The sequence below is a fragment of the Anas acuta genome, chromosome 3, assembly GCF_963932015.1.
Source record: "Anas acuta chromosome 3, bAnaAcu1.1, whole genome shotgun sequence".
NCBI classification, from domain to species: domain Eukaryota; kingdom Metazoa; phylum Chordata; class Aves; order Anseriformes; family Anatidae; genus Anas; species Anas acuta.
In genome coordinates, this window is record NC_088981.1 from 22,535,575 (window position 1) to 22,561,804 (window position 26,230).

Sequence of the window (26,230 nt, forward strand, 5' to 3'; positions counted from 1 at the left end):
TTGGCTCTCAACAGACAGAAGGTTTTTAGTGAAGAGTCAGTTGTCTTACAGGACATTGTAAGTGTCCTGTCCCTCACCACTGATACTTAGCATTGTGCTAGATACCAGTGTATGATACCAGTTACACATACTAAAGAAATGTGCCAGATCAAATGTGAACTAAAACCCAAGTGGCAAAATTCAGTCCACTGAAGTTTTCTAGGGAAGTTAAAATTTTTGCAATTCCAGTGATCATCCCTTGGTGTATTTGGAAATTACAGGCCGTGGATTTCAGACAAATGCATCAAACTCACAGAATGAAAATAACCACAAACAGACTAAAATAAAAGTGTGCTTGACAAGTAAATTTTCACTGTCAAAGCTGAATGGAGTATGGACAATAAATAATCATAGAGATAAGTGAATTCTACTTCAGGAAGTTCTTAAAAAAAATCCTTCATGCTGTTCTTAAATGTGACACCAAATCTTTATTACCAACAGAGTTCAGCATCTTTTTAACATTATAAAGCTTTTAAGTCTTTAATGTACTACTACTACTAATATCCAGCATAAATAATCCAGTAGCATTTTCAGACAGATAATATGAACCTTTGGAGCATGTCTGAGGTACAGACATAAGTCAGGTAGTGCCTGCTGGGCATTTTGCAGCTCATGATCAGGATCTCTGCATCTTTATTGGCCACAGACAGTAAGGGGACTTACAGGGACTTTACAGCACAGCATTCTTAGCCAAAATGTAGAATCATTAATCAAAAAGAAAGAACAAATGTGTTTATATCACAAATAAATCCCTTCTGGGATGCTCTGGACTACCATTGCTCAAGGAAGCCAAATTAAGGAATTCCTGATTTGATCTGACAGCCATCTCCTCCTGCTCTTAGGAACAGTTGGAGCTCAGGTCTCTCCTGTGAGATCAGCTATGGGCTTTCTTCTCCGTCTGATTTTAATGAAAGTTTAGTACTCTGAGGAAGAGCTTAAAACCTGGGTTTCAATTCAGTCCTTATGTTTCACAGTCACATGCTGCCTTGGAGAAGCAGACCTACTTCAGGCTTACAGATTTATTTTTTTTGGAACAAAAGACAACAGAATACTTCCCACCTTAGTGTGTGCCTGCAGGTAGCTCTCCCTTTCATGAGGTGTCAAGGCCACAGGCTTTGCTTTCTGAGCTACAGCTTTCACAACCCAGGGCAGCAATCAGGCTTTGCCAAAGCATCTACTGTGTTTTTTCAGCCACCAGACTGTAGCAATGTCCATGAATGTCTGCTGTTTATTGACAAATAAAGCATTTTGAATGGCAGGCTAAATGGTGCAGAAATTAAGGTTCCTCAGCTTTTCCGAAAAAAAATAATGATTCCTGCACTTTTGGTACAAAAACGCTCAGTGAGTAACATCAAGCCACCACCGTGCCCTCTATGCTTGCTGGTGTGATCCCCAGTAACTGCTGTCCCAAACCACACAAACTGAACTGAAACCCACACTGAGTATCTGCAGCTGTGCTCATGTCCCAGGGACAGCAGAAATATCTGTGACATTCTCTGCAAGGGAAAGCCCAACAAAAGGCAAAGGTGGCTCTTTCCCCCCTGGTGTTTCCAACCAGGGCCCCTGCCAGGGGGATATAGGCAGTGAGCACTCACACATTAGAACAATAAATGGAGTTCACCAAGTCATTTTTTCTACCCATTACGGTTAAGAAGCTTTTTAAACACTGCCCAGAGGATACTGCAGTAATTCTGCACTGCTGACGTTGGGACTGTAGGAGGGAAGAATTTCTGGCATTAGCATAGTCTCAGTTAACACTGATGGCACAAAATAAAGATGTCATGTCACTTTTTAAAAGCCAGTGGTAGAGAGATGGAAGTGGAGTTGCAGATATTTACAGTGCTCCAAATTTTATTTTTTGGCCAGTCAGTTCATTGGCATTCTGGCCAGTAGGTTTAGTCTTTGCTCAAAATAAGCTGGATGTAAATTATTCAGGTTTTGCCTAGCCATGAGCCAAACACAAGCCAAACAATAAATGTAATAAAGTTGTGAAATACAGGGCACGTATGCTCACAAATAAGCAAGAATCTGATTTTCCAGCTTTGAATTTTTGTATAGTACATTTTTTCTCTAGCCTTTCATGTAGGATTCTGGTTACTAGGTTAGCTGGTTTAACTGAAAAATCAGTGTGAGGCCAGCCGTTTTGTGTTGCACACAGGGATGGACAGTGTTAGAGACGTTTGCAACTAATCAAAAATAAAGCTTCTTCCAAACACACCATGAATCCCTGCTTATTATGCAAAGAATGATAAAAGATTAAGATGAAACTTCATGATGAGGGAGACACAGATGAAAAACTGCAGATTACAATGCAGAGGGGAAACAATGCTGTATATTGCCAGATAGTAATCAGAGAGGTACAGAAAGCTCAGGCTTGCCTACGGTGGACACACCATCTAGTTTGTAAACAAGCTGGAAGAGAACAAGGGTTCTCCTGATCCTTATTTGTCATTCTTCTATGTGTCACAAAACTAAGTAACATCAGAAATCTGGGCACCTGTCCTCTGGGTACTGCAAGTCTCTTCTTGACAGTATAGTCCCAGCCTGCCTGCATTCAAGGAAGGTGAACACCTTCTGGAAGGTGAATATTCCTGGAAAACCCGGGGGAGTTTCTCTTCTGTTACAAATTCACCTCCTAACCACATTCAATTTTCTTGTGAAGGAAACGCCCATAAGCCTTCAGTCATCACTACTACTGTTCTACCTTGGCAATTTTACCTTCATGTAACTGTCTGCAGTGTACTCAGTTGAGGTAGACATATCCCGCTGCAGTGCATGGGGCATCCTTAGCTCCGTGTATGTGCTAAGCAAGAGCAGGGCACTCAGTAAAGGCTCTCTCTTACCCCAAAACATAAGCTCTTAATTCCCTGAAAAAGCCACTGAGGGACCTATATATATTTCTCCCCAAGCTGGATGCCTTTCAGCCCTCTCATCCTTGCCCTGCATGCAGCCAAGAGACCAGCTGGCCAGCTGATGGTGCTGTGCTTGATCACCAGATGGGAGAGTGCAGTTGGGAGATAGAATTGTTTTTCACAAAATGGTATTTTCATGTCAGAACTGCTACAATCCATAATTCAGTTCTGGTATATTGAATATGTATATTCAGTTACATTTCCAACCACTCTTTACTTCGAGCCATCATTTATGGCAAGAAAATGCAGCAGTGTGCATACCGGCAAACCTGACTTCCCATCCAGGATGGCCTAGTAAGGATCTTTTTTCCTATATTGCCATTGTACAATCACATCCGTGTGTATGTAGGCTTTGAAAAATATTATTTTTTATTTTATTTTATTTTTTTACAGTAACATGGAAGATGAAGGTTATGTTTGTTCCTTTTCCTTCTTTGTAAACACTGTGACAATAAAACTCAGTTCCTTGGTTATTTCAATATCATTACCCTTCAGACCTTCAGAATAAAATACTCATCCAAGAAGCCTTTCTTACATAACTCAACAATTCCTGTCCTGTGAAGGGAGAGTCAGTGCACATTATAGCTGTACTGGAGTAAGTGAGAAAAAAATTGTGGCCACTGAATTTGCATTTTGAAAGTAAAGACATGTTTTGAGGAATTTTCTTGATTATTCCCACAGCAAATCAACAGCATGAACAGTACTACCAAAACAGAAATAATGGTGAAAACAACTAAGTATATAAAGTCACTCCTACTAAGCTCAACAGTAGACATAATATAAAGGAATAAAGATACGAGATTATTATTTTGAACCCTGAATTTTCCAGTAAATTTATTTATTGAAAGCCTACAGCAAGGATTATTCAAAATACTGTATTCTTAGCCAATAATTTCCAAATTCTTCTCCATCTCCAGTTACTTAACCTTCACAGTGCCACCTACATTTTTTTCCTCTGAAAAGACAGTTGCAGTTAAGCAACTCCTTACAGACCATTCAGTAAGCCACTGACAGCTGTACCTTGGGTCTCATGACTCCCAGACTGCTTGCTCTCACTCCTAGACAACCATGCTTTAATTTGGTACCCACTAAAATTACAAGAGTAATCTTTCAATGTGCACACAGTAGGAAGCACTTTTCACCTTCTACAAAGTGTGAAATGAGTTGAATAATTAAGATTTTAGTGAAAATCTGTTTCTCTGGTCTAGTTCTGACAAACACCATCTTGCTGAGAATCTCTATCACTGGCACCAGCTGTAAGAGCCTAAATGAAGCATTATAAAACTTATTCCAAGCCTATCTTAACAATAGTTTAGCATTAACTGATTCCCGAAAGGAAACAGAAGGTGATTTACAATCACTTACACATAGAGCTTGTTTATTACTTGGAGTTACGGAGACCATTTCACAGTTGCAGTCAGCTGAGCTCCTACATGAGTATCAGACCGAACTCACCCTCACCCTCAACAATCCTGCCATTCATAGCATAACTGGCAGTAAACCATTGATCTTAATGCAAAAGCCTTTATTTTCAAATGCATTTCACAGTATGTATGAGATGAAACACATCCCACATGAGCTTTCACCTGTAAATTGTAATTTCAAAAATGTGATTTTTTGTTTAAACTGCAAACATTGATTATGAGCTTGCCGCAATGGAGAGCTAGGGGTTCTTTTAGCAAGACACCCATAATTATCTTCAGGGAAATATTTATATTAATGATTCACATAGGAGTGCTTGGAACACCATGGTCTCATTTACAGCAGATCATTTTAACTTTCTTCATCTCTCAGTCCTTGTTTTGTTTCTTCCTTTTCCCGTGAGTGCTTGACTTTATGATCAGTAATGGTCTTTTTAAGACTTTGAGAAGCAGATGCTGAATATTTGGCCTCATTTCTGAATGTGGAGCCAATTGCTTGCAACTATTTTTGTATAGAATTGATGCCATTAAGGTGTCTGATTGCCTGAGCTCCAGCTGCAGCCAGGTACTGTACTCCAGTGACCTATCATTAACAACTACATTAAAAAAGAAACAAAGATAAATGTGGAGGCTGGATTCCTGTTAAAGAAATATTCAGAAATGAAAACTTTAGTTAGATAGTGGAAAGACCATTCTTCTTTTCTTCTCAGGTCAGTGCTTTTACTGCATCTGATGGTTATAATAAACTATGCCTATTGTATATCAACTTGTGATTGGGATGCTTATGGGCTGACTGCATTCATTGAGTTTAATTGGGGACTGCACAGACACCTAACAGGAAGGAATCAGAGAGCTGCAAAATAAGCCAGGCTTGGGTATTTGACAGTTGTCACAGGATAACCCCAAACCTGGAAAAGGTCAGAGAAAAAAAAAGGTCAAAGTACTCAGCAGTAGAATGGAGGTGGAACAGGGAGACAGAACTGTTGGGAAGTTGTCTAAGAAGCCCAGACAGGTAAAAACAGCCATCAGAGACGTCTGAAGAAGCCAGCGTTCACTGTAAGCTGAATAAACCAGGGTTATCCTATTATAACTCTCTTTAATTTATTTTTCTTCTTTGTTTATAAGAAACAATCCCTTGAGCCTGCCTGGTGTCACCTACACCCATCATTAGATATTGATGGAAAGAAGGAATACCAAATCCAGCTGCACTTGCTGGGATAAAAAAGCCATATCCTAAGGCTTGGCTGAAGGCTGAAGAAGTCAAAATGTACCTCCTGGGAAAAGGAAAATCACAAGGCTCTATCCCCCTTGGAATCATGCTAAGAAAAAAAAAAACAAAAAAGGAGTGAGGGGAACTGGATGATAAAGCCACAAAACCAACTTACAAGTCTAAGGAGGTATGAAAGAATATTAGTTTCTGTTATTTATGTGTAGTTATCAAGTTATCCACTGGTGAAATTACTTCTATTTAAATGTTTGTTCTTGTCTCTGAAAGTGAACAAACCTACACTGCAAGTAGATTTTCTAGAGTCTATAGCTACACTTCCCATTTTTTGTGGAAGATGTCCTGTGACTGCACTATGTAGCCAAATTTAATGAACTTGTCCATAAAGCACAGAGAGATTTGATTTCAAGCTAGACAATGCAGTGTGTTTTTCTCTTCTGAGGAGCCTTGCCATATAAAGTTAAAGATTAATATTATAAAACAGCCCTCAGGGATAAATTTTGTCTGCTTTCCCTTACCTAATCCTCAGCATATTTAAAGCACTCTGGATAAAATACTAAGTGCATCTGGCAGCTAACATGGAAATTCAGAGCAGAAATTATGGCTCTATAAAAGAGTCTGGATGTCTGGCTGATTCTGGAAATGCTAAGGAGTTTCTGAAAGGTACACTAGGGTACCCGTGAAGGTATAATAACGATTTACTTTGACACTCCTATGCATCAGGCAGAAACAGAAGACATAAAAGAAACAGATTAATTGTTCTTCTGTTGTTTACTTGAAAAACTAAGACTAGTGTGGAATGTATCTATTTCAATCACAACGAAGATCAAAGAAGATTTCTGCAATGAAAAAAAAAAAAAAAGAGTAGTAATATAATAGTATTTATCATTCTCATACAACATTTTCAACTTGGAGACTGTTCTCTAAACTCTCAATCCCTTCATCCCACCCCCAACAAGAGCTGTAAAATGTCCACTTTCGTGTATCATTCTGTCTTCAAATATGTTCTAGTTTTCTTTCTACTTTACATTACAATGCATGTGCTGCAATTAAGTGATCTGATGATTATTAAGCAGTACAACCATAGAACAATATGACTTGTCTGGTGAATATTTCATGTCACTGTGCTCTTTCTGGTTTTAGTTCATCTCCTCACTTCTTCAGCTGTGGATAAAGATCTACAGATGAAAGTCAGAATCCTCCAACAGAAATAAATAAATAAATAAAAATAGACATTCCAAGACATCTATGAGCAGCTCTGTAAAGTGTTCAACTTCCACGCTTGCACAAGATATCTGGACATACGTACCATTTGTACAGCCTTGGGTGATGAACAAACAACAACCTACAGTCAACGACCCTTAGAATTATTGAATGTCTTTTTTTCAATAAAACTGTGTAAATACATCACACCTGCTTTATATGACTCATAAGACCCCAGAGTGAAAGACCATCAGCCTATTTCAGTCTTTGGCTATTGTACTAAAGGAGTCACCAATGCAAAGGCATTGCCCAAGTAACAGTGCTTATAGGCATTGTTGCTGCTATTTGAGCATTTACTGTTGCTTATCATTTCTGAGTTGTGAGAACTATTTCTCTAGGCACTGAGTATATTCTAAAACTCCACTGTGGTCAGTACTGTTAAAAGCAAGGCTATTATGTCTTGTGTTAATATCAACTCAGTTAACTTAGATGATGTATTTTGCAATATTTACTTAATTCTCCCTTCTGCCTGCATGCTCAATAGTTGTAAGCATAGAATAGGATCTCAGTATATACTTACCCTAATATCTTAATATTATAGAACGGAACAGAACAAAACAGAATAGTTGAGTTGAGTTGAGTTGTGCTGAGTTGAGTTGGACGGGATCTTCAAACATCATCAAGTCCACCTGCCTGACCACCTCAGGGCTAACCAAAAGTTAAAGCTTGTTAAGGAGGGCATTATCCAATTGCCTTTTGAACTCTGACAGGCATAGGACATCAATTACCTCATTAAGAAGCCTTTTCCAGTGTTTGACCACTCTCACAGTAAGAACCTTTTCCTCGTGAACCTCCCTTGGTGCAGCTTTGTGCTCTTCCCGTGCATCCTGTCATTGGTTACCAGGGAGAAGAAACTAGCAGTTGGCTGTCCATTTCATTTCACGGAATTCCCTACCAGTATGTTTTCAGGTGCTTGCTCTCCGATGTTTTGGGAAGCCATTTAATTCTTCAGGAAGTTTTTATACTACATATGGCAAAATCTTCAATTTAAGGTCCTTTTTCCTCCCAATCTTTTACATATCTGATTATACAGAAGGCAATCAATAACTTCTATTAATTTCTACAGATGGATCATTAACCCCAAACTGGCATTTCAAAAATCATACTAAGAAATTAGCATTTTCCTTTGATTTTCATGTATCCTTAGAATTGTCTAACAAGTTTAGGTACAAAAGAATATTTACAAAACTTCTGCATAGTAATGAAATAAAAAAAAAAAAAAAAGGAGGGGGGGATATAAAAAAAGTTGAAGACATAAATCAAGGAATAAAAGTAGTAGAAAATTCGATGTTAAGATGTTTCAGCTTATCCCTTAAATGACTGTAACAATCCAGTAAAACAACACAATTTCCTCTAACATCATTCTCAGAGATAGCTGAACCATTTCAACTGAAGCTTCCCAAATGATTCAGCCTGAGGCAGACACTCAAAAATCAATCTGAATGTTTAAATTTGGCAAAGTTACAAACATTTAAGAACAGGATCTCATAACAGTAAATACTTGGCAATCTGAGCTAGCGGCACCCTTATTTGCCTGAGCTATAACAACTTTCCTGATCAGGTCCAACAGCTGTTTCTGAGAAGCCACTGCACAACATTGCAATGTTGGCTGCATGTCAGCACCAGGTAGCACAATTTTTATGCAGAAATGTCTTCTTCCCTATCATCAAAATTTTCCTGAGTATGACATAGCCTCTCACAAGAGTTTGTGGAAGCTCTGTTTTTGCTGATACTGAGAACAAGACTGGGCTGACTGTTAGAAAGCATGTTAGGAGTGAAAGGATGGATGAGATGAACTGATTGTTCCTTCCAATCTTCATTTATTTTGACTCTATATGTGAAGCATATAGATGCTGCCAGATCACTGTAGCAAACCCCAATGCATACATACAACTGCTTTAGAGAGACAGCTACTTGACACAAAGTTGAAAGTAATCCAAGCGGTCCCTGGTATAACCATGCGTTTAAATGGTGTGGAAGCTCTTCATTCAGAATTAATTTGGCTTCAAAAAGAGACAAAATTTCAAAAGATTGACAGATAGCGTTTGTGCAATTGCACATACATTTAAGACATTCCCTCTGTAAAGGTTTATAGAATATATATAAATGAAAAAGAAAAATTCTGCTTACAGCAGAATAAAAACTCTAAAATGTTTTACTGTAGCTTCCTAACAACCGTTTACTTTTAATCATTACCATATTAAAATACTGAAAAGGAAAATTTATTAGGATAAATTTTGAATTGATCCTGGAAAGAAATAAATTTAATTAATTTGATATTTGCAGATTTCCTCTGTTAAAAAATACTTCTTGGTGAGATTATACAACACACATAAAAGTAATGCCGAGAAATGAGCTTGACATTAGTATGCAAGGTGCAGAATAAAAAAATATGCGGTGAGGGAGTTTTGTTCTCTAATTAGAGTAGTAGATTGTAGCAAGATTCCTGGAGTCTGCAGCTCCTTGCATAAATCACTTTAACACTTTCAAACAAGAGCATCTAATGTTGATTTAAAGGATTTAATGTCAAAATTTTCTGCATACCAGCTGAAGGCTACCTAAAATATCATTCACAGGTGGAGTTGGTGGGGGTGACCTTTTAGTGATGGTGCTCTCTATTCTACCAGGAGCAGCTCTCTATCTCAGGAGAACCTGTCCTTGCAAGTGGTATGCTTACAGATGTGGAATTCAGCCTCCTGGGGTTCACTCAACACATGCATTGATGGGACCCCATATGAAACCACCAGAAAAAGTGTCAGTTCTAACAATAAAAGAGAGCAATAAGAAAAATAAATAAAAGGAGGGCTGGATTTAATGCAAAACTCAAGAGGCATCCCACGTTGCCCTGACCCAGTGGCTGGCACACGCAGATCCACTTATTACAGTTCGTCATGGTTGACTGGGGTAACAACTTCTGACATATTATTTAAAATGTAGGACTTTCAGGGCAGCAGCTCTTATCTCATATTTTAAGGTACCATAAAAAAGACCCTCTCTATGACATTTTCATACAAGCAATTAGTAATGAACACAAACTTGAAACCTAGCTTGGCTCAACTGATGTATTTTCCAAACTATTTTGATCAGAGCTGGAATGCTCACCTGTTTTAAAGGAGGGTAACACACTGGCACAGCATTTTCTGTTTCATAAGCAGGTGTTTCTATATTTTAATGCTCTTATCTTCCTAACTAGAGAGTTGTCATTATTTATCAAAGCTATTACATTTGCTTGATCAAGGCTAAAAGGGACTTTCTAATTCTTCAAGTTACATATCTTCTGTGATGTAAAAAACAACAACAAGCAAACCTCTGAAAAATGGATTCCATAGATCTGGTCTGCACTTAATCTTTTATGGTATGCTAAATCAAAATAAAAAATAAACAAACAAAAGAAAACAAACAAAAAAAATCATTGTATCATTCCAAAATTGCAAAGGCATTTTTAGTTTGGAATCACTGTATTACTTTTATGTAGTATATCACTTTGTTGACGCTGTTGGCAAATTTTTGCATTCCCAGGTTGTTTAGCATTTAGCTCCCTGACAAAGGCACCACACATATATTCCTATTACTGCTTTCAGCTAAATTCTACTTATAGATATCTACCTTACAGGCTTGAAACAGCTAAAATATACCTTTTTTAGGTGCATGAAATGCAGAGGATGTATTTGGATTCTGATAACTTCCTGGGATGTTTTATTTGAGGTGCAGAATGAAGATGGCACAAGGTAATCCTCAAGGTTTTGCTAATGTATGGAGTAGTCCATTCAGTGTCTTTGTTTTAAATGTATTGGATGCAAATATAAATACCCTTACAATATCCTACATTCCAGCACTGCAGCTGTAGTTACAGACTATTCCTTTTGGATTGGTAAGATCCATTGCACTCTGGCCACAATTCTCATGTTCCTAATCAGTAAAGTCAATCACTTTGGTTGCAAATCCTTAAGGTTAAGTGCTATGAGAGACAACAAATATTCAAGTGTGCAGCATCATGTGTCACTGAATAATGTTTGCAGCTGACACAGCCCAATCCAAGAGTTTGCATGGAACATTTTTTGTTTCACATGGAAATCTGTCTGTACCTATAGAACCACTGACCACCTGTAGATGAATGTGTGTTCCATAATTCCCTCAGTATTTTCATTAGAAAAGCTGCAAAGAATTCACATTTTCAAAGCAAAGCAACCACCATTGTTAAGAACTTCCCATCTTGCACTGAGGACACCAAGAGAAGAACCATTAGCTGGAGAACCCCAACAGCTGACTGTGCAGTGAGCCAGAACTGAGTGCATGCGGGGGAAAAAAAAAAAAAAAAAAAAAGGTACATTCTGCATAGCCTGCAGAAAGAAGACATATAACGGAAGTGCAGCCATAGCCCTGCGTTAAAGTCATAGTGAGCATGCTGCTTTGCAAAATTAAAAGCAAGATAAACAAACAATAAGACATTTACCTTCCACATCAAGGCACCTAGGTGGGCTATCTGACCAGATAAGGTTATACATGCACTCAAGGAACTCTGCCCCTTCTAGTTTATATCCAGGAAAGCATTGGTAATACACCACTGTTCCTACTGGGAGGGAGGACTCGAACTCAGATATGTTAATGTAACTATGAGGAAGAACCAATGGCCTCAGGCAACCTGCAAATTAAGAAGAGGGAGGTATCTTTTATTATAAGGTGCTTATCTTAGTCATCTTAACACATCCTGATAATAATAATAATCCTTCAATTTAAGAATTCCTTCATATTCTCTTCTGTGAATGGCATGGCTGCATAATCTCCCTCAGATATGTATGCTTCGTTACCCTGTTTCAAACTCTTTTATTGTTTAACCCCCACAGTTTGCTAGTGTGGGATTCAGTCTCAGCAAATTCAAGAAAGGTTTACTGAAAATTACAGTATTTTGCTGCACAAACATTCACTGCTTTAGCAGATGGCAATTGTTCTTTTTGTGCTAGTATCCTTAATAAATAAAGATTGTCACCTATATAAACCACAAGTTTTATTCCTCCTCCTAAAGCAGTCATGTAAACCTTCTTCAATATTAAAACCGCTTCTCTGACAACGTGTACACAATTGTAAAAGATTTTCAGACAGAATTAATGATTTTGAAGTTCCAATTTGAGAAAGTCTAAAGCGATGTTACTTACTATGAGCAGTCACATGATAAACACAGAGCAATTCACATAATTTGTGTCTGAGGGGGGAACAAAAATCAGTCTGAGAACCTCTTGTAAGATGCTAACACTACGATGGATGCCCAGCTAGTATCTATAAAGAAAAAGTCTCTGCAGCATTTTATGTGGTTATTTCCTTGCAACGGTCAATTGAAGAAGAGGGTCAAGAGCAAAAGCAAACAGAAAAAGCTTGAAAGCTTTTTCAAGTACACTGTACTATCAGAGCAATGTTTTCGGCAACTTTTGTACTAGTTTACTCCCTGCTCAAATAAATCTTTGGGCATTCTGCCTGCTGGTAACTGCTCATACCCCTGATTACATATGCCCCACACGTAACATGTCAATTCCTGCAAACCAAGCAGTCCGCTGAGCAGGATGATATAAGCAACCTACAATGGGACAGACGGAAGGAATGCTGACTGCCCAAGCAAGACCAGGTTTGCTGTCCTCTGAACTGTATCAGGGCAGGTTTTGCCCTATTGGCTCAAAATTTTAATGCTTATTGGGGTCTCTGCAGTGCAGGACCAAGATTTACTGGAATTTTTAAGAGATCTAAGGGTTTGTGAAAATCCCTAGGTCTCCAAACATCTCCAGGTGCTGCAAACTCCATTTTGACAATTTTTGCTAAGAAATTCACATCATTCCAGATTAATTATCCAGAGTCATTATCATGACTCTCTCATGCCAAAAATAGTTTGTGGCTTGATTCCTATATGCTCTACAGTCCTCTCCCACTGCTCAACCAGAAAAAAAAATGTCTTAATGTCATAAAACTCCTGCCTGTTTTAATCAAATGGCCATGTAAATGCAATTAACAGCCTACTAAGTGCAAGCATACGAATGACTTTTATAGTTTAGTGCTTAATATGGCCAAAAGAAAATTCTGGAAATAATTCTGGAACAGGATTATAGAATCTGGCAAAACGTGACAGATATTGGAACCTAAATCTTCTATTCTGTACCTATCTAGTAGCTAAAGCACTTTGTTCTTGTGCAATTATTTTGTAATTTTTATTAGTGCTGCCATTATTTTTAAAAGCAATTGACATTGAATGTTGAGTAGCAGCAATTGATTGTGTTTCATATATAAATACAGCCACAGAAGAAAGTAAAAAGTCAGGGGGTAGTTCTGTTATCCCAGTTAATATTGGTTATCATGAAATTTCCACCTGAACCTTTCGCAAATACAGTACTTACAAATCCATCTTATGAGTGTTCACCTCACCTAACTGGAGGAGTCTTAACCTACCCTAATTACCTAAAGTCTTATTTTTCAGCGTCTGTCTTAGGGAACGGTGAACTGGCCTGTGAAGATGCTGCAACCCCTGAGATGAGGTAAGGTGAACCTACTCTCAAAAATGGTTTGCTTTCTTTCTATTGCCACACACTATGTCACTGCTGGTAAAATACTTCAGAACTAATGTGCCTAAATGTCTCCAGGCACGTACCACAGTCTAAAAGAACACCATGGGACATAGGTGGATGTGTCCCAAACTGACAGTCCTAACTATGGACACACATAAAAGTAAGCTCCTGTAACTTCTGGGTGGCACCCATGAATGCTATCACCTTCCAGCTGACACACCAAACTTTGTGTATCACCCTGCCACCATCACTTCTGAGAATTGTTTCAGCTTCCCTGCTGCAAGAGACAGCATTGTCCTTAAGTGCCTATTGGGAACTGTCACATAGAAATGAAAGCTCCTGTTAACCCAGTCTTCTCCTTAGCACAGACAGTTAAATTCTTTTGATGCTGTTCAGCTGGCCAAACTTGAATAGGTTAAAGTACTTAGACAGGCATGTCAGAAATGTGAAATAATAGCAGACTAGGGTTATTCATCTCTCATTCACTAAAGTTGGCTTATCCCAGCACTTCTCAGTCTAAGCAAAGCTGGGTTCTCAAACTGTTAATACTACAAGTTCAACTATGAATAGATTTTCTGGCCAAAATCATTCCTGTTCAAACCCTCTGTTTTCGGTCAATACCTATCAGTTTAATGGACTGTGAATCTGACTAACAATTCTGCTGAAAACTCAGAGAGACAAACAGGTTCCAGCATCTTCTCTCCTCTACTTGTGCCCACTGCACAAGACAAACAAAGGTAAATTGCAGTTAGAAACTTGAATGTTTCCGTAAATTAATTTGTACAAACATGTCAGTTGCTCATCAGGTCTTTTGCTGATATTCTGATTTAAACTTGATTTATTTTTAAAATGCAATGTACCTGTGTAAGACTTTAAACTATCAAATTAAAAACAATATCTGAAGTAATACTTCAAGTATGGTTGTGTTCTTAAAGTGCCATCTTCTCTCCTGCCATGAGCAGTGGGGAGGAGAAATCAAAAAATCTTAAAAGCAGTGCTGTTCAAATACTGTACAGTGGGATTTATAAGACCACTGACATCCTTACAACTGTATGAAAAAAATATTGGCAAGCTATCACAAGGTGCATGAGCTATAAAACAGGATGTTCTGGTGTACAAAACCTTGGCAAATGGGCAGATTATCCCAAGTTCCATCGTCTTGACAAATTGAAACCATGTTGTCTAAGTCAGGGTAACGGATCTGGAATCCTTCATGACAGCTGATTATTAACTTATCTCCAGTCCTGTAAGTCTTGTTATGAATCTCTGCATCTTCAACATGTGGAACAAGGCAATCTGTGACTTCATAAAGAAAGAAATTAACTTAATTAAAATAACATGTCTAGCTATTCAATAATCAAACTCTTAAGCAAAAGTTAATAGTTAATGTAAGTGCTCTGCTTAAACCATTTGGACAAAATGCATTTCAGTTAATATATACTTTCCCTAGTTAACCATCAGTTACAAAGTCTATATCACAATGCTAGAATTTGCTGTGTTACAATAATGGATCATTACCCCAGATGTTTTCAAACAAACACAATTAAGAGAGTTTAGGAAGACTGTTTTTAATTTTCTCTTTCTATTCATCATGTTTGTAAATTACACAGCACAGTCTGACTACACGACAGTCCATATGAAGTCAAACTCTTTGACAGCACCAAGGACAGGATGAAAGAAGAGATAAAATACAGATATGGCAAGAGGAACAAAGGAAAAACGGTTGTTAGTGGAGAGACGGAATGAAAATCAGGTACAGCTAGAAGGGATTACATTCCACAGAGTTCATTATGAGAATGTTTTCATGTTAATCTCATTGATTCTGTTTTAAATCAGGTAATTTTATGTGCTTAAATTCATATGCCTTTAGAGGGTGTGATTTTTAAGGCACTCAGCACCAACTCAAGTGCTTGTGCTTTAAAAATACTCTCAAAAAGGGAAATAACTACAAATCTCTGCTGATATACAGGCATGGGCTCTCTTACCTGTCTGTGATACATGAATCTATTACATTACACTATTGCAACTCAAACTATGTGCCAGTGCCAAAGACACCAAAGTATAAAATGAAATCCAGATGACTTAAAAATGGAATATGTTGTGGGAAGTGGAAGGAAGGGGTGAGGCACAGTTAAAAATATTCTGCTAATACTGAAAGAGATATGCCAAGAGGATATGAAGAAATAGCCCAGGTTACTGCAGATTCATCTTCCTCATAAATGCAAAGTGAGATTAAACAGAAGAGAGGAAAAGATTAAATATTGGGAAAATATAATCAGAATTATCTGTATGTCTGCCAGCAGCCAATCCATGACACAGATGATGATAAAAATTTCCAGGCATCAAAACCCACAGTGGTTCAAATAATAGCAAGGAAATCAAAATATTATAAGCTTGTTTTATGATTTTTTTTCAAATAATTCTACCACAAGAGGCAATTATCTTCATTTAGGAATGTGATATATATTAAAAAAAAAAGAAGTTTCAGAAGTCCTTTGAGACTTACATGAAAGAGAAAGTTTCTGCTATTTTCACTGGTAATTCTTTCTAAAGAAGTAGAGGTAGCTTAAATTTGTTTTTAGCAGTTAGTCGTGAGCATGCACAGAGTAAAGCAATAGAAACAACTTTTTTGTTTGATTAGAAGCACAGCTTGAAGCAAGATAAACTGTAATTTAGCATAGCACATGCAAACTAACAAAAGCAAATATGCTTCATAATGTCTTCATTTATTTAGGCAAAAAGTAGGTTGTTGTTATGAGACTCAATCAAAAATTTTACTAATATGACGTGGAGGAGTGTTGCTTCCCCAGTTAAAATATATTTTCCACTGTACCTTTACTTAGGGATGGTTTCTAAAATACACTGTACCTACTAAATTTTAGTTTGAAGACTGGACGTATTAGTCAAAAATGTCCTTGTTTCTCTTGTAGTATAGTGTGTTCATTTATACATGCCTAAATCTGGGAGGATGTGTACGTTACCAGAAAGTTATAAAATGCACTAGGCTGAGGATGCAGGCATTGTCTTCAAAGACTGGACATTTTTTTCTCTCTCTGGCAAGTTAATCAGCAGAGGAGACAGCAGAGGATGCCCCGTAAGAAATGCCTGATGTTAAGCCTTGGATGCTGTCCCTCAGATCCTGCCCTGGGTGCCTACAAGGCTGGGATAAGATGTATAGAGATCCTGCTGTGAAACCCCTCTGGAGGAGGTCTGAGACAGATAACAGAAGATAATATCGATGGACAGCTCACTCTCTTGGCACAGCAGCTTTCTGTTGCTACACAAATAAATAAAGACGTATATATACACTGCAGTAACATCTGAGATTTCACTTTCAAAGTGGGGGAAATTGATTCTGTAACAAAGATCTATTACAGTGACTTCGTTCTCATTGTTCCAAATAACAGCTATAGATAGAACTATTTTAATCAGACAGATGTTGGTGGAGAACAGGATGTGTCCTGGAGGGTTTTGATAACAGGTCTATTACAAGACCCAGATAAGCACAGGACTAACATAGGACAATATTGCAGCTCTTTTTCCTGATGTCTTGTGAACAAATGGTTTCCTGCTGGCTGAATTTGTATTGTTTAGCACTTATCCAGGAATAAATTGCAGTTGCCCTCTCTCTGCAAGCAACTGGATTAGCTGGCACAAATTCTGTTTGGAAAAGCTGAGGATAAGTGACTGAATTTTAAAATGTCCTGTCCTAGAAAATAAACTGTTTTATTCTAAATACTGTTCAGCAAATCCATGAAGGCTGCTAAACAATTTAATGGAGTACACAGTCTTTAACCAGCATCAAACAGCAATGGCTACAACTTATTTTCTGGGAGTTTTACATGAACTGCTTGTATCTAATGTGGGAATATTACAATGTCTCAGCCAAGTGCACACCCTAGCTAAGAACACATTTCTTATCTTCCAGAGGCACAAAGGCAGCAGTCCTTGGGTAGGGGTAGCTGGCAGGCCCTGTATCATTGCCAGCTGCAATGATCATCTTGGCCTAACTTTCATGAATCATAGAATCACATAATCATTAAGGTTGAAAAAGCCCTCCAAGATCATGTAGTCCAGCCATCCCCTTACTACCGACTAAACCATGTCCTAAGCACCACGTCCAACCTTTTCTTGAACACCTCCAGGGATGGTGACTCCACCACCTCCCTGGACAACCCGTCCCAACGCCTGACTGCTCTTTCTGAGGAGAAATGTCTCCTCGTTTCCAATCTGAACCTCCCCTGGCACAATTTGAGGCCGTCTCCTCTAGTCCTGTCACTAGTTATCTGTGAGAAGAGGCTGACCTCGGCTCCCCACAGCTTCCTTTCAGGTTAGAGAGCAATAATGTCTCCCCTGAGCCTCCTCTTCTCCAGACCAAACAACCCCAGCTCCCTCAGCCGCTCCTTGTAGGACTTGTAAAGATGAAGATGCTGCTTTGTACATTAGGACTCCTTGACTTCAGGGACCCATGTTCCCACCTGTCACAGGAGTTTTTTTTTTTTGGTGTGAATTGTAAAATTTGTTAAATGCTACAGTTGTAATGCTTCAGTTTATGTGCATCATCTCAAAGCTGTTTTATCCAGCCCACAGGGAAGGAGGACCACCTTCTATCCTCAAAAGAGCACCTAGAGCATAAAGGTAACCCAGAAGAAAGGCATGACCTGGATGCAATGGAGATAGACAAACTATCCATGGGTACCAGCTGGCTTGGCATGGCTTGAGTCTATGCAGGTGGATTCTTACCCTCCCAGAATTACCCTCGGTCCAGGCTAAACAAGGAGGTGCTCATAGGAATCACTTGGGGTGTTGGCCAAAACCTTATCAGGACATTTCTAACACTGTAACAGTATGTGCAATTGCAAAACAGCGCCCCTGCCTGTGCTTTAGCACCATTTATTTTACTAATCTATATGTGAACTCAAATCCAAAGAGGTCCAGTGCTCCTATGTGTTCGTGGAATGGCCTCTGAATTGGCCTTCACCACATCCAGCATCAATACTGACAGGCTGGAATGGAGAGGGATGGGGAGAAAGGATGAAAGGAATGTCATGAAGAACACTGAATGCAGGGACAGCTTGTCTGGACCCTGCCCTCTTAAAAACAAACATTTAAAATTCAGGTTGTCTCTTTCCTTTCAGTAGTATTAAATGCGCAGTACTGTGTTAGTATGATCATTCTGCAGATGGTAAATACGGTATTTCAGTGCATATTAAACAATGCCTTCTCCTTATTGACTTTGCTTGTATCCCAACAGCGCACAGCAGCTTTGCCTAAGAGCAGTGGCCCTTGCAGTAAGCACAGGTTACATGAATCATGGGACATTTGTAGCCAGGATTAGGAATTGACAGAAAACACCGGGCAAGAAAGTTAAGAGATGGAGATATATAAATAAATTAGTAAATAATCTCACAAATCCAGGGACAAAGGCAAAGAGAAATGAGTGCTAAAGATCCTACAGAAAAATTGTAGCTAAACCGTGCTCTAGTCCACTACTTTTACTGCCAGTTAATCATCCCTGTCAGTGGGAAAATGGGGCACTGAGGACATCTTGAAGGCGTCTGCCTGTGGAAGCATGGGGGGGAGCAGGGTACAGCTCTTAGTTTAGTTGCTGTCCCCACACAGACTGAAAATTTAGATTCAATCTCATAGGAAAGAGGAAGCATTTGTTCCAAGTAGGGCAACAGTCTCAGCAGCCACATTATCACAGTGGGAGAAGATTAGATTAAAGTGTGAACAACATGACATATTCCTTTTAAACAGTAAATACAAAGTTCCTACCTTAGAGCTTTGGCATTTATGTGTATAGCCACATTAGAATTGATGGAAGTTACATTCACAACAGGCTGTAGATCAACATGAGAACATAACTCTAAGCACGCAGATTTCTGACAGTGCATTTATTGGGTACCGGCTCATGCAACTTTACTCTTGTACTGACACTTATAATCTCCTGCCACTTAACAAAAAATGACAGACATATAAAATCAAGTTAATTCAATGACGAGCACTTTTAAGATAAATTGCATTCTGAAATGGGTTGTTTTTCTTCCTCTTGTAAATAGCATTATTTTGTGATACTGTTCTAGTAAGCAGATAAAGACAATTATATGCACATAACATAAAACTATAAAATTACATGTAACTACCCTTAGCAAACTCCCGAGATTGACTTAAAATGAACTGCAAAGTATGGAGTGTTTTTGCTGTTCAAGATCAGATGGCAGTATGTGACATTTACATGTACATGTATTGTAATAGCTTCAGAGGCATGTAGAGTATATCACAGCAAACATGGCAATCAATCTCTGCCTTAACTGGGAAAATATAATATAAAGTTTATTTCATCCCAAGATAGCTAATGAAAAATGTTAAAATGTTAATTTCCTACTTTACCAGTAGATGCTACAAATTTCATATTTCTTTTCTTATATCATTACAGAATTTCTGCAATGAGGACTTCTACGCACATCATTAGATAGCTGAGAATTAAACACCATTGTAACTCCTCCTTGGCTGCTCTGCAGATGTACCACACTCCTGTGCTGACCACCTCCACATCATGCTCCTTCCTCGTGATTCTGGTCCCAGTGCAAAAAAAGGTCACTCTAAAAGCACTTAAGTAAATGCTTAGGGCTCATTGAACCTCTGCTTAGTATTTCTGTTGAGTCCATGATTATATCGTACATTGGAAATAAGAATTCATTCTATCTTAATTTTTCTTTTTCTTTTTTTCCAGTGTTAAACCCTAGGATTGTTTTAATAATACCTGAGAGAAGCACCGTTAATCAGGAACGTACTTATGCAATTGCTTCACTAACTCCTAAATCAGGGGCTCCTCTTCAGTCAATAATAACAAGTATTTTTGTGTATGCCTAATTTTCAGCACAGAACTTTAACATAACTAATCACATAATTACAGTTATGCTCTAGCTAAAGTACTTTGCTTGATCAGAGCTTTGGCTTACAATTGTTTTAAAGTGTTCTGTGCTATAAATTAATGATTATCTCTTAAGCAGCTGTTGCCACATCATCCATCACATCTTCATCTTCCAATTTCTTTTTTAAAAACACCTGAATCAAATTTTGATCACACTGATATTAGTGTCAGTTTTGCTGTTGATGGCATTGTGATCTGAATTTTCTTCCACAGATTTCCACTGTTCTGAGGGGGAAAAGGGAAGTGGTCATATTCAATGAATATTCAGTAAAGTGTGTTAATGCTTACTGTAACAACTGCAGTGGCTGATACAGGTTCTATTTTAGTAACTCCATCACTATATTTTGTGGTTTGTTAATGGATTGTACCATGGTATGGCACACTGTTCAAGCTCCTATGTACCTGTGCCTTGATACCATTTTCCTCCTTTTATCAGCCTGATAGTAGTTGTGGCTACGTGAATCGAGGACACAATTTTCAATGGGCATGCATTTTATTAGTGAGGCAGGTAATTCATGCCCACGTTTTGGTAGGATGTTGCACTAGTTTTGACATAGGATATAGCACATCTTCAAATAATTCTGTGAATTGTACTCAATTGCCAAGATTTCATCCCATCTATGTATGTGCCTGAAGTCTAAGTATCAGTTTCTTGGCCAGCATCACCTGATAAAATGACTACTATTCCGTTATTTCTTATCAAAGCAATTTCTGTCAGCTATGATCTATGAATTTCCTTAAAATCACATGTAATTTCATCTTTGAAAATGAAGTGAAAGTCACTCAGTCCTGGAAGTAGGGCAATTAACCACAGGATGTGCTTGCACTGCACAGCTGGTTCCCTCTTGAGAGCAGCAGTCATATTGTCATTTGGACTTCCTCCTACAACTTTCCCCTAAATCCTAGCTTTTCCCTCCAAGCACCTTCTCCAACCAACCTGTTTGTCTATTTTTCTGATGTTAAATCTCATTTTAAAGTAGATCCAGCTTTTTAACTGGTGTCATGGTCTCTGTGTCAATGATTTCTCCTAGCATACTTCTGTTATACTTTCCAGAAGTTCCCAGGAGCATTCCTGATAAGACAACTGCATTGTAGCTCCCCAAAGGCACACTGAAGAGGTGTCCTGCCTGAATGATGCACTGACATGTGTATCCCATATCGGGTTCTACCCCAGATGGCTACTCCATCAGTTAGGAACTGTACTGTTCAATCTCCCTTAGGCTTGTTTTTTTTATAATCACCCTCAAAGCTGACAGCACATTCCCACACAATCTATGAGCAGGTGTTATTAGCCCTGCTTGCCTTTATGTTCTACAAATTACCTGTAGTCTCAGTGCATACTACAAGACAGCTCAAGACTGTGTCCCTTATGACTCTGTTGCCTGTGGCCTCAAGTACATTCAGGAATCTATATTTTACCAAGACCTCTGCTTGTCCAACAGAGCAGCTACCTGAAAGACGATGGACCACTTACCAACTATTTTTGTCTACTCTCTCAAATATTTCATGTATCACTTTCATGCAGACCACTGTTCAGGGGTGACCCCTTCCTATGTATCTCCTTGGCCTCATCTCCCCAGGCCTTGCTTGCTCTTATTGTGGAACGTACCTTCACATGCCCCTGTCCTGTCACTGGGTTCTCATACTTACCCACCTATCACCATAAACAAGTATTTGCAGTTTTTGTACACACTGAGAGATGCACAATCTGATATAGTAAGTGTGTTTATGAGCCACATAAGTGTCTAGTTTTGGATGAAGTGTGAGCATTTATCTTATTTTAAATGACGGAAGGCCTCCTGAAAATAGAGTTTATCTTGCTCCACCTTGAAATCAGTGAGGCATTGCTAATGATTTCACATCTTCAAATAGTTCTGTGAATTGTGCTGGTGTCACAATACTAAAATATACACACTTAATTTAAGTAATGCTTTTCATGTCTGTTGATTTTCATAGATCTATTGACCAAAATAAGTCAACCTAAAGAACAAGTTATAGCTTTAATATACTTGGTGAAATAAATCGTTCATGTTGCTTGGGGGTGTTTTTGGCCAAAATGTGTATTTATGATATTCAGATTAGTCTTGCTTCTATCAAATTCCTCAAAGAAGAAAGTAATTTAATGTCCTAAATATTTAAAATCAAATACAATTTCAAAAAAAAAAACACAAAACACACTATAATAAAAATAAGTTCTTTTATGCCAGAGCAGTCTGATTTACCTCAAAGTAAATTTCTCCAATGACTTTAAACTTCTGCATTCCATGCATATTTGATGTACTTACTTGAATCATGCACATGCCATAAAACACAATTGTTTAAAACTTCTCATTAAAAGGAGTAGTAGCATTGGAAATTAATTATATTTTCCTAGTAAGATATTACAGAAAGCAATATTATGCGGACAGCTTTAACAAATAGTTATAAACAGCTTGCTGATCATGGAAGGGTTTTTTGTTGTTGTTGTTGTTGTTGTTTTTTTGTCTCTGCATCAATTTGTAACTACTGTAAAAGTAGAACTTTATCTTTTTTTTTCTTTTTTCTTTTTTTTTTTTCTTTTTTCTTTTAAGATTCTTTTATGTCCCTTTCAACACACAGACACACACACACACAAAACCTCCCACAGTACAAATTCAATGGACAGACAGGATGTATGGGAAACTAAAGTGTGTATCAAATATGATCTAATAAAATATATTCCAATATTCTATGTCTTGTGCAGAGACACATGGACACGATACATGTACAAGTGTGAAGCACTGACACTGGTGAATTGTTTTAAGAAAACTGACTTACCTTCTTGTAGGCACACAGGTTTATCACTTGGTTTCCAGCTCAGGGAGCCATTAAAGTGTCTCACACAAAGTTTTTTTGAAGTACCATTAAGCCTGTATCCTTCTTGGCAATGAAACCGGACTACCACACTTTCAAAGAAGACACCTGCACTGGGTGTCTTGTATCCATGTTCAGGAGCTCCAGGATCAGCACAAGCATGTAGGTCATCGAACCCTATATCAGACAAAGATACAAACTATGTTCATTTCACTCCTCATGCAGCTATAGTCACACTCATCCTAGGCGTTTTCATTTGATTTTTAATCTTCTTGGGGGCCTCACATTTTCCATTAATGACGACTGTCAACCCTACTTGGGTACTGCGTGCTCCAGACTTGGGAGAGGACCAGCCTCCAGCTACTGCACAAATACTTGGGTGACACAAATAATTCCATCTTGTTAGGCAGCTATGGAGGAAGTAAGGTCAACCACACTCCTCGATAGCTGACCTGTAGAAACATAAACCACTTGACCCAACCTACCTGCGGGGATTGCTCAGTAATGTATCTGTAATTACTCTTGGGGGCTATGGGATTCTGGAGTTCTGGTACAGTCACTGGAAAAAATAATAATGTGTCAGAAGCAGAGAGGAAGAGGAAATAAAGAAAAGGACATGAAGCCTGTCATCCAAAGACATAGTAACTAAAACAGAAGATAAACTGCTAGGTACAGGGAGATTCTGATTTATCTGGGAGATTTACCACAGGAAAAAAAAGACAGTGTGATGTCGCATATATATGTGTTCCTCCTATGAAGTGGGTTTGGTGACCCTACTAAATTCTTAAAACAGTGTTATGGGAGTTCTGTATTGCTGCGTTAATGCCAGAAAGGAGCTTGTAAAGCCATTTATAGCCACAAAAATAACTGTAAAATAACAAACAAAAAGCCAACAGTTGCAATCATAAAATGGACTATTTGTCACTTAATCAAAACCATTTCAATGTCATTTGCATAAACTGAAGCTTTTTTATGCTGCAAATCAACAAATGTTTAGTGCAGTACTCAACAAATACTGTGTACTAAAATAGCAAAATAGCTTAGCAGGAGGAAGAGCAGAGGGGAAATTAATACTGGTAGGAAGGGAGGGATGCTTGGAAAAATTGTAAATCATCACATTTTGGCATTAATGGTTTGATTTTAAGATAGTGGCATCAGAGAGCCTCACCTACTTCTTGGGTGATAAGCATGAAGTGTGGTACAGTCAGGGAGTATATATTACAGTCGACTATTTTTCAAAATAAATTTGTTTCCTGAGACTAAATCATGCTGTCCAGTGAAGGGCTCAGGAAAGTCAACCAGAGGGGACAGCGTTTTCCTGTCTCCCTCCATACCACACCTGCTTGTATGTGGGTCAAGGACACTGTGCTGAACTGCCCCCACCAGACTGTGATTTCCAGAAGGTGACCTGAGACTTGAGATGGCCAGAGCCAAGTCTGAATGCCTGCATGTCAGAGAGAGCCATCACCTACACCCAGCCTCTACCCCTCCACAGCGCTTCTATATTGGGGTACTTCACCTAAAGAGCTGTCATTATTGTCCCCTCTTTTCAGAGCACCTGCTTTTATCTGGTTTTACTCCTCCATCCAGTGAAGTTTATCAGAAGGAAAGAAAGGTCAATGCAATAGCCAAGTGAAACCAATCTCTGAACTTTATGTCTGCTCATCAGCCAATGGACCAAAACCTCCAGTGCAAACCGCCCAAGACTCTGTAATTTGCTAGCATGATGAAGAAGGAGAAAAACAGTCATCATGTTCAGGATTATATGCTGTATACAACACTTAATAATAGAGAAGTGCTGCACATTTTTACTGGAGATTAAAAAGAAACCTCTTATTCTTCAGGCACCAAACTTACATCTTTCAATAAAGTCAGTGATGATCTTAATTAATTTTCCATTAAGCCAAGGGATAACATGACATTTAGTTCATTTCTGTTACTTTGGTAACCTCAGAACTTGCAGTCAGGCAAAGAATATTATAACCTGCCTTGATCTTTTTTTACTAACTGCTTCAGGGAAAAGTACACAAATTGTCCACTAAACCTCTGCAACAACAGTAAGAATAAAACCAAAACAAAAAGAATTGTGCTAAGGTCACATGCAATTTACAGAGAAAAAAAAAAAAAAAGAGTTTTCATTAGTTCAAATCAAAGTTAGAGATTTTGGGACTGTCAGCACAAAATCCAACATGGAAGGCTAGAGAGTTTTTTCCCCTGGTGCAGCTTAATTCGGTGACCCTATTGCCACTTTCCTGGTGACCTTTCACAAGCAAAGATTTTCATTCCTCCTAGGGATCATTTTGCAGTAAGTTGATCTCTTAGGTTGCTTTTCTCTTGAGCACACTTTGTGAGCAGACAATGCAATACCCTAGGGGAACTCCCAAGAAGGAACTGAAACATGAATGGAAGAATTAAATGATGTACCCTTAGTTTCTATAAACCCAGCAGTCAGCTGTTGTTCAGCTACAGAATAATATATGACACATGGAGTTAGCATGGGATCACTGTATTTCCATTGCTTGTTCCTGAAGAAAGGAAAAAGGAAAAAGTTTCATGGAATAGCTGGCACGTGCAATACGGTGTGCTGAGTATTTCAATACCTTATTTGGCTGAGAGTTAAGTCCATCATTTTTATTTTTATTTTTTTCATTTTAAGTATGAAGCCTCTGGTACAATATTCCAGAACAACAATGCTAAAAGATTCAACTGCAGTCCAGTTGTCCTTAATGAGACCAGAGCTGGTCCTTTACATTGCAGTAATTTCTATATGATCTCATTTTGTTAAGCTCAACTCTGTCTTGTCAAAAAATAAGTGAATGCGTGTCTCTGATAAAAGAGATCTTGGTACATTACATCTTTTTTTTTCTCATGATCTTTAGTTTCTTTTAAGAGCAGCTGCTCAAAATTCTGATATAGGGATATGAGGTTGCATCTTTGTTGTTTTTTTGTTGTTGATTTTGTTGATTTTTTATTTTTTTATTATTATTATTTTTTTTAATGGCAGGAATAATGTTATATCATAGACTGGAAATTTTTTCTTTGCCACCTTTAGAACT

At 38.3% G+C, this 26,230-nt stretch overlaps 1 protein-coding gene and 1 long non-coding RNA gene across 6 annotated transcripts in view; one reads left to right on the forward strand and one right to left on the reverse strand.

Moving 5' to 3' along the window:
• The window catches only part of SUSD4 (sushi domain containing 4), a 73,570-nt gene that overhangs the window by 6,999 nt on the left and 40,341 nt on the right, over positions 1-26,230 (reverse strand). For all 4 annotated transcript variants that reach the window (XR_011094582.1, XM_068676083.1, XM_068676084.1 and 1 more), the window contains 3 exons: positions 23,139-23,351; positions 14,528-14,707; positions 11,314-11,502 (listed from right to left, as the gene is read on the reverse strand). Coding sequence is in view for 3 of the 4 variants with exons in the window: in XM_068676083.1 (XP_068532184.1) it covers positions 11,314-11,502; positions 14,528-14,707; positions 23,139-23,351 (582 nt within the window). In the remaining variant the exon portion in view is untranslated. The remainder of the gene's footprint in view (positions 1-11,313; positions 11,503-14,527; positions 14,708-23,138; positions 23,352-26,230) is intronic.
• On the forward strand, positions 15,018-20,346 carry LOC137853577 (uncharacterized). Of its 2 annotated transcripts, XR_011094584.1 has the most exons (3): positions 15,020-15,158; positions 17,989-18,043; positions 19,845-20,346. It is a non-coding gene; the product is annotated as an uncharacterized lncRNA (long non-coding RNA). The 2 variants fall into 2 exon arrangements; XR_011094583.1 differs by lacking the exons at positions 17,989-18,043; positions 19,845-20,346 and adding an exon at positions 16,467-16,718 and having other exon boundaries at positions 15,018-15,158.